The sequence below is a fragment of the Elgaria multicarinata genome, chromosome 3, assembly GCF_023053635.1.
Source record: "Elgaria multicarinata webbii isolate HBS135686 ecotype San Diego chromosome 3, rElgMul1.1.pri, whole genome shotgun sequence".
In the NCBI taxonomy this organism is placed as follows: Eukaryota; Metazoa; Chordata; class Lepidosauria; order Squamata; family Anguidae; genus Elgaria; species Elgaria multicarinata.
The window spans coordinates 59,725,703-59,740,128 of NC_086173.1; the positions used below are offsets into that span (position 1 = coordinate 59,725,703).

General features: G+C 43.8%; 1 protein-coding gene across 1 annotated transcript in view; it reads right to left on the reverse strand.

The window, feature by feature from the left end:
* FBXW10B (F-box and WD repeat domain containing 10B) overlaps positions 1-13,176 on the reverse strand; it is a 28,652-nt gene extending 15,476 nt beyond the window's left edge. Inside the window, exons 1-8 of the mRNA XM_063123247.1 lie at positions 12,633-13,176; positions 11,628-11,771; positions 7,477-7,683; positions 7,262-7,389; positions 5,955-6,074; positions 5,466-5,575; positions 1,753-1,956; positions 239-360 (exon numbers count right to left, since the gene is read on the reverse strand). Coding sequence (XP_062979317.1) covers positions 239-360; positions 1,753-1,956; positions 5,466-5,575; positions 5,955-6,074; positions 7,262-7,389; positions 7,477-7,683; positions 11,628-11,771; positions 12,633-13,176 — 1,579 coding nt within the window. The remainder of the gene's footprint in view (positions 1-238; positions 361-1,752; positions 1,957-5,465; positions 5,576-5,954; positions 6,075-7,261; positions 7,390-7,476; positions 7,684-11,627; positions 11,772-12,632) is intronic.
* Between the last annotated feature and the right edge of the window lie 1,250 nt (positions 13,177-14,426).

Sequence of the window (14,426 nt, forward strand, 5' to 3'; positions counted from 1 at the left end):
CCTGTCCTCCTTTTCATATGCTCACCCTAGCATAGCTGGTTGGCTGGAACCCTGGACTGGAGCACTTCTTTTAGAGGGTGAACATCAGGACACAATGCAACATTTTCTTGGAGATTCCACTTGTTTTCCTATCAGTCTTGTCCTACTAATCAACTACACTTTCATTCTATGTAGATTTAAGCACAGTTGTTGGCTTTCCCTCAATCCCTTGGGAGAAATACAGTCCCTATTTGCTCACTTTTTGCTGTGCGGTCTTTGGATCCGGACACAAATTTGTTTTTGTACAAATCCAAGCAAGTGATGCTCCCTGAATGGCCGTTAAAAATTTTCTCACAAGACCCAGTGAGGATATTCCACATTCTAAAAACACAGATCAAGAGGGTGAAAAGAAACAGACACAGGCTGACTGTAATGAGCTGTTCATGGTTGACATTCAGAGAATATCCATACATGAGCTGCAAGGGCTGCTGACCTGCCACCATCACGAAACAGAACTAGAATCTGAAGAAAAGATACTTTGCACAACATTCCCGAATGCCAGAGAGGGGAACTTTAGGCACAGAAGCCAAACCCAACTCTTCTAGGGTCTTGATCCTGCCTTCCAGAGCTCCCCAGAAGGCCACAACCCCTTTCCCCTATTGGTGATCATTTGATCGTCTTCTGTATTTGTGCAGTAAAAAGGCCACTCCTAAAGCTTTGATACCAGCAGTAAGAGCTTTAAGCTACAGTATGCTGGGGGGTGGGTGGGTGGGTGTTGGCCCCACCCCTTTTGTTTTGACTCCACCCACTTTGTCTATGCCCTCCCCCCATCACTGGAGTAGTTCCCCTGCGAGCTTCTCCAAAATTAAATTGGACTGAAATTTGGGCTGAAAGAGGTTCTCCACTTCTGCTGTAAGTGGAGGGCAATACTGTCATTTATGGTACAATTTCCATTGTCTAACATGTGAACTACTGGAATATGTGTGTATGGCAGATACAGATAATAAAAATAAAAAGGGGGTGGAGGAACTAGCAGCCAGATACTGTGGGGTATAATGTAACAATAAAGAGTTTGGGAACTAGTGTGTTAAGTCAGGATTCGCATTTCTTTTCAGCACAAGAGCCCTGCTGTCTCATTATTTTTTAAAAGTCCCACCAAAACCGTAGTGATGGCCATTTTAGAAGTCCCTGTTCAATATGAGCTACAAGAAGTCTCCCATGTTCTATTGGTGGGTTTTAATCTACTTCTTAGAAGTACATGCCATATAGTCCACCCAAACCAATTTTAGACTCAACAGATATAATACTAAGAGAAGTATATTTAAGTCCCATCAAAAATCAAGCACTTAGATGACATTGATTTCAATGGGAAGTAAGGTTAACTCCCCCCTCCCCAGATTATGCCTAGTGCAGGGCTGGCCAGAAGATAGATCTGAATCTACCAGTAGATTTCTGGATGATTTGCAGTAGATTTGCAAAGAATTCTGTCTCCCAAGTATTTAACAATAATAGCAACAAAATGACTCTAAACTAAAACAGCTTAAAGTAACCAGGACTTTTGTGTGCAAGGACTGTGAGCTCTGTTCAGTTCTGGTGCTCAGAACAAATTCCAGAGCTCAGAAGTCTGAAATTCTAAGTGTTAGAATACATTAGGTTCCAGTTGCTGGGGATTTCAGTGAAAAACAGAGCAGTTTCTGCAAGCCTGAAGTCTGCTCACCCTTGGTCTGGTGTATCCAAATGCACTGTAAATGCATTAGGACCAGCACAGCTCACCTGATGCTGAGATCATAGCTGCCACTCAGAATGAACCCTTTCTGTTCATTGAGGTATAAGGCCCGAATGCTACCAGCATGTCCATAAAGGATACGAGGGAGCGGCTTCAGGTCATTCACATTCAGAAAATGGATTTTTCGGTCTGCAGAACCAATGGCCAGCAAATTTCCACCACTGTAGTGAATCACCCTGCTGGGATCTATACTGTAGAGAAAGCAGAAGCTGCAATGAGGACCTGAGTTATTTTTATATTTATTTAATTTATTTAATTTATATCCTGCCTTTCTTCCATGGTGGAATTCAAGGTAGTTAACACAGGGCTCCAAGTACTGACCAAACCCACATCTGCTTCTTTTCACCAAGTTTGCTATATCATGTCTCTTCAGACAATGTCCTGGGTCCTGTTTGAAGCAGTAGCACTTACTATTTTAAAAACAACAAGAAGACTTGATCCTTGCAGCCAGATGGGCCATCTTCTAAGGGCTAATCTACACCAAGCAGATATTCCACTATGAAAGTGGTATGAAAGCAGTATAAAAAATGCAGGAGCCACACTCCTGCTTTATAGTGGTATTGAAGTGCACTGACAACGGTTGGGACCCATGACACATACTGCTTTCATACCACTTTCATAGTGTTATATCCTGCTTGGTGTAGTTGTGTCATGGGCCCCACCAGTTGTCAGTGCACTTCATTACCACTATAAAGCAGTAGTGTAGATCCTGCAGTGCACTATAAAGCAGTAGTGTGGCTCCTGCCTTTTATATACTGCTTTCATACCACTTTCATAGTGGAATATCCAGCTTGGTGTAGATGAGCCCTCAGTCTATAGCAGGGACGTTACAGCTCTTTGAAGAAACTGAGGTAAAAGTTTAACTGTCCTGTTCTGTTTCAATGACTAAAGGACTGAATGGGTTAACAGTAAAACAAAAATGTACACTTTTTACTCAAGGCTTGTGCCTGAGGTAATTTACGTTGTAAATATGGTGTGCTGGCAGATTGGCAGTTACTGTTACCACTGAGCTGTAATGAGGCCATATTTCTGTCCTTAAATACGCGAGGGTATGATTGAAATTGGTACCACCTGAATAATGTAATAATGTAACAATGTAACAATGTTCAGTTACACAGAATAACTGAACAATGTAAGGATATTCATTGGTCCTAAGTCAACACAGAGGTTGGGTGATGGAATGTTGGCCATACAAACGCTGATTGGCTGGAAGGTTCTGACTAGAATGAATAAAGCTCTGTGGAGAGGCATCTGAGGGGAGTTTGTCTGGAGAGTTGCCTGAGGAAGAGCCATCAGGAGATGTCTTTGTGAAAGGCTGGGGAGCCTGAAGAAGACATCAGCCAAGAAGAAGAGCAGCTACAAGACCATGTAGCCAAGCTGAGAGCACTATCAGGCAGAAGCTGAAGAAGGTCCACAAGTGAGGAGAGGAAGACTCCCATAGAAGCCTTTGGGGGCGTGGGGTGAAGAGGAAGAGTTGAAGCCTGATGACAGGGGTCAGCAGACAAAGCAGTTGCTGGACCAAACAGATGACTTCAGGAGAAGCCTGGTGAACATAAAGGTTCCAGGTGGAAGTCATACTTTACTAGAGAGAAGACTAGTTTTCAATCCCTCATTGCTAGGCCTGAAATTTAACTGGAATAGAGCTGGATAGGGGAATTGGCTTAATTATTATTATTTATTACATTTGTATACCGCCCCATAGCCGAGGCTCTCTTAAGGTTGGTTAGGGATAGCAACAGGAGTTTCCTACACCTGATTGGTAGTAAAAGTAACTATAGAAATCCTGTTTAAAAATAGTAAATAATGTTTCTTCTTAATAAATTCTTGAACAATAAGCTTTCTTGTTAATATATATTTTGTTTACTTTCCTGGTATCTGATCTGTTTTGTCTCTTGCTTGATAACCAGCTACCTTAGGGGAAAAGGTGCATTTTAAACAAAGGGATGCAGTTAATGGTAGCAGCGGAAGTGAAGTAAAGGATTTCCCAGTGGTGGTGGTAATTCTCCACATTTGGGGATAGGGATGGGATTGCCCTAGTATAGAGGCACACATGCTAAGGAGAGATTCTCTCCATATTTTGGAGAAGCTCTCAGGAACCATGTTCCATTGGAGCCAGAGGCAAAGAGAGCAGTGCCAAAATACCAGAACGTTTTAGCTTTAAGCTCTTGGTGCTAGGAGAGGCATTTTAACCTTTTAGAATGGGGGGAAAACTGCCCAAATGCTGTGGAAACACTAAAGATTTGGTAGTCAGGGTAAAGGAGGCCAGGTGAAGGAGGCATGGCTATCTGGGGAACTCTGGAAAGCCACATTGGGACCAGCACTTGATATGGCCCCTGGACCTGAACTTCTGCATCCCTGGTCTGAGCCATATATAAACAAGAAATGATGGTCCTTTATGTGACTAGCGTATGGAATCCCCTTCGTGACAGAGTGATTGATGCGGGGTGAGCTGCTCTCCTCCAAAGTGGTGTAAAACTGTAACTCCATTGTCCTCCAAACCACTGCATTTGCTCTTAGCTTTTCACTGAGAAGCAAAAAACCAAAACATCCTAGAAAACATTTGGATTTTATTAACTTAAAAACAAAAGCATGGTCTGTCCCTGTAGTGATGCACAGCCAGTAAAATCCTTATCACTTTGCTTCCAAACTAATTGGTTCTTGTAACCACGCAGCATGTTCTGTGAGCTTGTTACATTACAAACACCTTGGATACAACCTCTTTAGTGTAACATAACTGGGATGTTTGCATTGTAAGGATCAGGGGGTGGGAGCAATGTAACAAAGTGACATGCTGGAGCTATGACTTTTTATATTGCTGTCTTTGTTGGGATATACAAATTCCACTGTTGGATTTGGTTTGTTTAAGACATCTAGCAGAGATCAGTTCAAAATGAAGAATGCATTTCAATGACTGTAAGGCTTTCCTTGAAACCAAGCTAATGACAACCCAAAGCATTGAAAATTTGGTGATCCAAGGTGTCTTTTTCCTAGGGCCTAAAGCCCCTCACTCCATGAGGAAGCCCTATCTTATGGGGGTGGGTGGAGAGTGTGTTGGAATTTAAGCCCTTGTTATTTACTCTTACATGGTGGCCACAATTCATGGGACATATAATCACACACACTTTCTCTTTGGAGTCCGCAATGCTGGTGGTTCTTGAAATCATTACATTTAAAGGAAGAGAAGTCTTCCATAGGTAATATATAAGCCCAAGGCAGAAGAAGAACAGCTCCCTTAGGATACTGCTACTAGGGATATCATAGAATAGTAGAGTTGGAAGGGGCCTATAAGGCCATCGAGTCCAACCCCCTGCTCAGTGCAGGAATCCACCCTAAAGCGTACCTGACAGATGTTTGTCCACCTGGATCTTGAATGCCACTAGTGTGGGAGAGCCCACAACCTCCCTAAGTAACTAGTTCCATTGCTGTACTGCAATAACAGTGAGGAAGTTTATCCTGATGTCCAGCCGGAATCTGGCTTCCTGTAACTTGAGCCCATTATTCCGTGTCCTGCATTCTGGGATGTACATGCTAGCTATTTAAAAAAAAAATCCTAGGATGTGGGGGAAATCTTTGAGCCTTGGCAGGAGAGTTAATTGAATCCAAAAAAGTTCTGTTGACTGTGAAAGCGCAATTTTGAGACTTGGAAGGGAAGAATGGGGATTGGATGAGGGAAAACATGCACTTTGCCATGTACACATACCTGTCTACTAGAACACGGACATTATAGCTGCTACAGAAAACATTCCTTTCTTCTAACTTGACAATGTCCGTCTCTTGACCATGATAAGCTTTGTGCAAGTGTTCATACTCCTTAAAACAGAATGAAGAGCAGTGGTGAGAGAGAAAACAGCACACCGAGAAGCAGGTGCCTCCCTATTTCAACTGACAGAAATGGGGCTTGATCTTCCTCATACCCCAAGAAACCCACCAGGAGCCTAATCTAAGTTTTAACATGACAGGTCCATGAACTTCCCCAACCCATTGTGCAGGCTTGGGCTCTTACTCATTCCTTTGGGAAGGAAGGAACATAGCTTCAGGCTGACACAGCTCCACCCTCCATATTCCAGGCCAGGTTTCCATCAGTGAAGATCCATAGAGGCAAAGCAATCAGTGGTAGCCCAGGAATTTCCCACCACCTACTCAATTCTAGTCCAAGGAATTCCAGGAATGAAAAACACCCACAATGCACCTTGAATATTTGCTTGTACTTGCTTCTGAATGGGACTATATCACCATCTTCATTTATCTTAGGAATGGCAACCTTGACTATTTTGGCATAGTTGGGAATTATTCCTTTAAGGCGTGACCCCTGCAACAGACAAGAGATACCACAAAGTTATTGTGCAGGATATAGAAGTTGTCACTGAAGAAATAGATCCAAAATGTCTGCACTGGTACAGTATACTTTTCAGCCTCTGCATGGGAGGGCAAGACCAACCTTAGCAACTTTTACACTCTACACCAGGGGTCCCCAACCCCCGGGCCATGGACCGGTACCGGTCCATGGCCTGTTAGGAATCGGGCCACGCAGGTGAGCTGCTTCACCCCCAACATAACCCTCCTCTCCTTCATTTTATCCTCACAACAACAACCCTGTGAGGTAGGATGGGCGGAGAGTCTGTGACTGCCCCAAAGTCACCCAGTGAGTTTCCATGGCTGAGTGGGGGAGGACAAGAACCCGGATCTCCCGACTCCCAGTCCAACAGTTTAGCCTCTACACTACACTGGCTTTTAAATTTAGCAGAGGGGCAAATGAATAGCCTCAGTACAGACATCTACACTTTCAAAGTAATCCAACATATGAGTAAACAGGGGAAATTAAGCATGCATAGGAAAGGCCAGGAAATACGAAGTGAATGAGAATTTGAGAATCCATTGCTTTGAATTCAATGAATGTAAGAGAATGAAATTTGAATTCATTCTTTCATGTGAATGTGATGCAAATGAACAACCTGTCAAATTATTGGAGCCACAGTCATGTCTCCAACAAATAAGGCAATCAGTAAAATAAGAGTTCCATAAGGTTAAATGGAAATTGTGGGGGATGGGGTGGGGGTGGGATTTGGACTGAAAGACCCAAGAAAAGTGTAGGTGCATAGAGGGTAAGATGTAAGCAAACACCATGTATAACATTGCACAACATCATGACTGATCAAGGGGCACATCAGATAAGGCATTAGCCTTAACGTCCCATTTCCTAGCTTTGTGCAGTTTGGAACAAGGTGAGAAAGCCTTATCTTCTGGACTTTTAAACTGGTAGGGTTTTTTGATGACTGAATAAAAAACTGTCATGTCCGGCAGTTTTGGCCTTAAATGAAGATGTGTGTCCTCCACACACACCCAAGAATGCACACATCATATCAAGCAGCACCCTCAACTGGAGGAGGAGGACAGTAGCTCAAAGTGGAAAGCAAACTCCCTGCCCTGTGAAGTGATGATGGAGGACCCTCCTGAGTTCCTCCACCTGCTCCACAATGAACAAGGGTAAAGGAGTACCTGCAAGAACACAATTTCACTTCGGAGGGAACGTTTTGATATAATGTCCTTCCTGATTTGTTTGACTAGGAACTTCCAGTGTGGACTCACATAGCTGCATTTGATCAGGGATTTTGAGTCCAGCATATCTAGAAAATCACAAAAGAAATGTGTTAATCTGTGTTGTCACAGAAGGGAAGCATTAAAGAGCTATGAGGAGGTAAAGAAATCCTTACTCAAGATATGCTTGGACAGGTGGATGGGCAGGCAGCGAATGAAGTCCTTGAACTTATTGACGTTAGGGATCTTCTGGAGAGAGGTGGGCACAGGGGCTGTGCCATTCAGTACAACTGAATATTGACTGGTTTCATCCATGTCCTCCGATGGGAAGTCAGATAGCTGACCTGACTCTTTGGACCAAAGCCTTTGCATACATAGATTACCTGTGGCAATGATAGGGAAGCCAATAAATAAATAAAAAATGGAGTATTATAGTGTGGCCATAAAAAGGATTGAGATGATTAGAACCCACCTTATACATCCCTACCATGCAAAGGGTGCACCCTTACCCAGCAACCTGTGTCTTTGAGCAATAAGTGTCTGCATAAGGTCGCCAAATACTGACCAGGGCTTTGTAGGAGATGTAGTCCATGCACCAAATAGTCCCCCATCTTTGTAGGACCCTGAAACATTGGATCTTGATTGTGTCATTGGGCTTAGAGCTGCTATTATTTTTAGATGGGGTATTTTGCTGAGGATAACCCAGGCAAAATGCATCTTTTGGAAGAGGAGATATTAGGGGTGTGCGGAGCAGAACTTCGACGATCATGCTATCTGCTCCAATTTTTGGAGTGGCTCCCTTGCTCTGCCCTGTCAGATTATCCATTGGAGAACCATTTCATTTTCAGATAACCACCCTATTATAGTCAATGGAAATTAACCAAATGCTTACAGCTCCCTCATTTTTAAAGATAAAAAGATAAAACTTGGCACTGTGATAGCTCTTAAGTAGGGCTTTTGCCATACCAAGTTGGGAACAGATCCCTTCATTCCTTGATTTTTAGGAATCTTTTAAAGTTCAAACTCAGGTTGTGAAAACTCCTCTTTGGGGTCTAGGTCCTTGAGCAACACAAGTTTTAAAAAAATTGAAATTGAAAAATAAAAAAGCCATCCAGCCCGCAGCATATTACAAACGGTGGGAGGTCAGAGAAAAACAAACATAAATAGTGGGGGTGGTAGTAGACTTTAAACACAAACACACACACACTAAGAGCAGGCACTGGTGGTATGGGGTGAAATGTAAGACAAAGGATTGAAATGGAAAGATAAAGAGGTTTTTTTTAGTTATATATATAGATATATTAGTGGAGGGTAGTAGACTTTAAACACACACACACACAAAACTCCATCCATTGAGCGTTTTATTGCACGCTCATTACTGGTTACTCGCGGGCTTTGCTGAGGTCCCTCACATGACGTCATCTGCCTCCCGCCCCTTCTGGCCTTCCTTGCGCAAAAACAAAACCCCTCATTAAATCCAATGTTTTTTTAAACTCAGAATTGCTGCTCTCTCCTGCTGTGTGCAGAAGCAGCAGCACCATTCTCAATGGTGCTCAAGGGGCCTGGTGCTCGTTCTGTACTAAAAGAGGAAGTAACGTGAGGAAGGAAAGAAGCAAAGGTAGGGAGTGTGTTAACCTCCGGTGTGATGGAGCTTACACACTAACAGCAGGCACTGGGAGTGTGGGGTGAAATGTAAGGTAAAGGATTGGAATGGAAAGATAGATTTTTAAAAAATCTTTTAAATATATTTTTAGTGGGGGTAACAGTACAAAAATACACACACTCAATAACAACAAAGGGTGAGTGTGGGGTGGAGTGCTTTGAAGGAACTTGGTTTTTAGACAGAAGAAACTAGTTATGACAGACAGACATTTAAAGAAGGATTTGAAAGATAAGGGAGATATATATATATATATATATATATATATATATATATATATATATATATATATAGGATAGTACACACACACACACACACACTCAATAACATACAAAGGGGGAGTGGAACTTGGAATAAAGAAAACAAGAAGAACTAGCACATACAAGAACCAAAGAAAAGCAGAAAGAAACACACACACACACAGAGAGAGAGAGAGAGACACTGCAAAGAGCAAAGCAAGCAGGAGCTCTCTCTCTCTCTCTCTCTCTCTGATTCTCTCTTTCTCGCCTCCTTTCTTCCTGATGCTCCAGGGTGGAAACAAATGGGTTATATCATTTGCAATCCCTCCCCCTAAGCACTATGATTGGAGAGGGGGCAGGGAGGATACTGTTGCTATTGGTCAGCCACAGATGTCAATCTCAAAACTACCCCTCCCTCACCCGTCAGTGTCTTCCTAATATGGAAAAGTGTTCAGTTAGTCCATCAAGTTAAAACGACCCCTCACGAAGCCTAAGAAACCTCCGGACACTTCGGATACCTTCGGAGCTCTGAATGACCTTCACTCTGCAACGTGGGGATCCGACAGTTTTAAAACCGTCCAATATCTGCTCCGTGAGATCAGATCCCCAATGGACCTCCGGGGGACCCTCAGATTTGCTGAGCAGAGTGCACATCCCTAGAAGATATGAATCCATACCAAATTAGGAGCCAAGATAAAGGAAAGGGTTGTAAACACCAGGTCTCAGGTGTTTCAAAGTCATTGAAATAAAATAACAATGTAGTGTTTATATTAGCTTTACCCAATACTGCCTGGGATGATACCCAAACTGGTTCAGGCCAGGATTTATTCCTTGTATTTTCAAAATTCATATAAATACACACATGGGGAATTCTACTACTGTTGGATGCGGAGTTTGTCGACTCCCCATTAATTGTCCTAAGATGAAACTGGTTTGCTTCCTAGTAAGTGTGGTATAGTAGCTGTAATGTTGAATTTATTGAGAATTCTGATATACTGCACTTTGGGATATAGCGCAGCCAACATGCCGGCCCAGAATGGAGAAACGATATTGTGGAAGGAGTACAGAGCAATGGGAGGGGAAAGGGAGGGACAGGGAAATGAGGCCTGGGGGGATTCCGACACAGCCAGCGAGGAGGGAGGTGGGTGGCGGCGGCGGCAAGGACGCCTCTTCCTCATCTCTTCGCCAGGCAAGCTACACGATCGCTTTGGGGTCGCACTGGGGTCGCATGGAAGCGCCCTCAGTACGACGTGTGGAATCCCCCCTGGACACATTCTGTCATGGACACACACACACCCGGCCCCTTCATGTGGATGTGAAATCCCACTATGCCCACCAAGGAAAGGGAGCTTGGTGTGGATTGTAGGTTGCAAACCTGCAGGCAACAAAACCCGGTACAGATAGTGTCTAAATGCCAAAAAGGGAGATCTAGGTTCAATCAAGCCACTGGCTAACTTTGGCCCAGTCACACTCCTTCAGCCTTACCGACATCACAGGGCTGTTGTGAAGATACAATGAGGAGTCTGAGCTTATATTCTGCCTTGTCACGTCACTGTAGCAAGGGCAGGAGGAAAATGTAATAGTAATCATGATGAAGGATGGAGTGAACTGCCATGATAGAGTGAGCAGGGAATCCATTGCCATGCCATCTGGGGGTGATGGGAGTTGCAGTCCAACACATCTGGTTGGGGAAGGCTGTTCTAAGGCCAACCTTACATTTTGTGGCTTGCACATTTCTCTTAAGCTTGTAAGATGGAACGGATTCCAACTGGGAAGCTCTGAAGACACATGATGGATATAGGAAGGGTTGCCTCCTCCCATCTGCTTGTTCCTGCAAGCACCCTTCTCCTCTACATATGCATGTGCTCTTCACAGGTGTCTAGCAGAAATAAAGTCAGTGCAAAAACCATGCTGGAATTGGAACCAGGGTAGCTGGGCCACTCTGACTTACTAGACTGTCTTGGGCAAGCAAACAATCACTCCACCTTGGTTCCGCATGTGTAAAATGCAAATAGTACTGGCCTACCTCACAGGGTTGTCAAGATTAAGAGAGCAATCCTATGGCCCATAGACAGAGTCTGAAAGGCCATAGGATAGTTTGATTCCTGGATCCAATGTCAGAGGTAGTGCCCCTTGACCTTGGACCCAGGAGTCTGATCTCCCCATCGCATTCCCCTCCCTCCCTCCCCAGCCTCCAACCCTTCTGCTAGACAGGCAAGAATGCCCATCTAGCAAAAATACAGAGTGTGAGGAGTGTGGAGGCGAAGACTGCCTCTGCTGTGCCGCCTGCTCTGCTTCAGGTGGCCAGAAGCCTCCGAGTTCAGAGGCTTACAGCCATCCCCATGTGATTGCGCCTCAAGTTGGTTAAGGAATCTGTATATTCAAAGTGGTGTGTGTGTGTGTGTGTGTGTGTAAAATCAAATCATACCAAATGCGGTACTCTTCTCTGAAGGAAGATAGTTTTCAGAGACAGAAGAAATGCCAGTGGCTTGAGATGCAATCTGACTCATAACCTGGGAGCTACATTTTTCCCGCTCCAGAGGAAACATGACATCTTCTACTTGTTCTTCACCTGCCAGGACTGGAAGAGTAAAATCACAGGGGAAATACAATATGAAAATGAAAACACAGAAATGTTTCACAGAAGATGGTTCTAGATGTTATGATAGGAACCAACCTTATGGTTCGTCACATCTCACACCACAACAGAGGCACAGAACATGTTGCAATTAATTCACGTGAGACTGGGGCACTGCTGACTTGGGCCCTTTCTACACCTAAGGATTATCCCAGGAAAATGGAGGGATCATCCCTGCCTGCTCCCGGGATCCCCTGTGTGTCATTTGCATGCACAGGGATGATTCCAGGTTGATCCCGGGGCGGGAGGGGGGGAAGGCAGGTGTAGAAATCCCCATAGTGCTTCATGTTTTAAGTTCCCCAATGGAATCCTGTGGCTTCCAGCAAATTATTGGAATTAAATATGTACAATGCCCAGTAGTTTGTGGGTCAATTTCATGACATCATTAACAGCCAGGACATCTATATCAGTAGAAATGGGCAGGACTAGGCAGATGGATATGGGGTATGGACTTTTAAAAAAATAACTCCTGAGAGATGCGCACCAGCACAAGCACACAGCAACAAAAAGGGGGGATAGGTACTGTGTCGAAAATGAGCTGCATCTATAGAATTGCACTGTTAACACCTTTTCTGCAAGTGAGTTTATGAATGTCAGCAAGCCAGCACATCTCTGGGGAAAATATATTGGGACAGTTACTTTGACTTTGATTTAATTGTGATAGCTGAACTTCAGCAGCTAGAAAGCTGGCCTATGTAGCGGTAAAGGCAATCACAAAGGAAGCTGGCTCACTGCTCCTTCAGTTTATTCACATGATGCCTGATTGAGTACCAGAGATGGCACTCGCCAAGTTACCTGATTCCACCTTTTGGGGGGAGACGATCTTCTTATCTTCGCTTAGGAGGCTACGAATCAGGCTAGCAGCCATCAACAGCAATGGTGCATCACACATCTGCAGCAAAAGCAATATGTAGTTTGCTTTGGTCCAGAAACTGGCATTCAAGAACCACTTCCAGAGGCTTGCCATAGAGTGCTCCACTTTCTGTGGATCCAGTGCCCGATCCAAGGTGGAAGAGGATGTGAAGTCAGAGTTGACGCTGGAACGGGAATATGTGAAATCCTTGGTGTTGGTAGACTGTAGTAAATTCCAGGTGTAGTTCAAGAGGTCTTGGCTTTTGAATCGTTTGATGATCCCCACCAAGAACTGCCTCTGTGAAGCTTGGCCAGCCCTCACAAACCACTCTCGGGTGGAGAACGTCTTCCAGGACAAGATGCAGGACTTGCAGCTATGGCAAACAGGCACCAAGTCTGTCTGCTTCTCACACCGGAGGTCTGGAGTGTACTCTAATTTGTATTCCAGGATCTCTGGAATCACCTCCACAACCGGGCGGGTCTTCATGGTATCTGCCTCTGTCTCACAAAAGACACACTAGAGCAACCAGCAGAGCTCCAGCAGCTGCCTAATAACCCCACGGCCCTAGCTTAAATCTCTGTCTAGCAGCCACAGGCCAGGGTTGGCAACAAATGGAAGAGTCGCTACAAGGCTTCTGTTTGTGGAACTCTTTATTTTTCAGATCTCCTAGGAGACAGAGTTGTTACCGTAATTCTCCTAGGGTGTGCCCCAGTAAACGTCTGTAACAACCATTCCATATAGATTCTAAAAGACAAAGAGGGCAACTTCTGCATCAAAACATGAATAGAAAGATACAGAAAGATCATCAAACATGTCTCTGGTTGAGAGATTTTTCATCACAGAACATTATTGTCACTTCTTCCCTGTGAAAACCTAAATTCCTGGGCATAAAGTCTTGCAGAGTAAATCTGCTATCTCAAATATCTCTGGGGAGGATATTTGTAGAATGCAGTATGAATTGGATCCATACAAATATCCTTTATTTAAACATGTGTAGTGCAATCCTGTGCATGTTTACTCAAAAGTAATTCCCATTTGATTTAGTGGGATGCCTTGGAATTTATTTATTTATATATTTAAAACATTTCTTGGCCGCAGAAGCACTCACAAGGCGGCTTACTAGGTAAGCAAGCATAAAAATGCAGCCTTAAGGAACAATACTCATGGTGGTAGGAGATTATCTTTTCATGCATGTTACCACAAATAATACAGAAACATGAAAGCAGTTTGTGATGGCATCAGAATATATTAATCTTCTAATGTGCTACCCTTAATTTATCTCGCTTCTCCTGGGGGTGAGCGAGTGGGAAGTTTTGATGGCATCACATTCTATCATCAAGGCTCTGTATGACATCAGAGACTGTGATACCAGTGCTGAGCTGAAAATCGCTACCCCATACACCTTAATTTAAAAAACAAACAATAAATACATAAATAATTTTTGCCAAGTTATTTGTCCCATGCAAAGGGGGCCATTTTGGCAAATTTAGAGGTGGTGGTGGGGTAAAATCAATTAATGCGAGGTGGTGGTGTTCCCCTCTATTATTTATAAGACAAGGAGGCAGAGGGTTTACTTCAGGAGTTGGCAATTGCAAGAGGTCTAGGGGACATTTTTACTGGAATTGCCAGAAACTAATGCTCAAACCTCAGGTTCAAACTGAAAGAAGATATTTATTAAAGGAATCTAATAAGAGACAAAAGGCGGAAGCAGAATGGGTTCTTGAAAATAAGCAAAG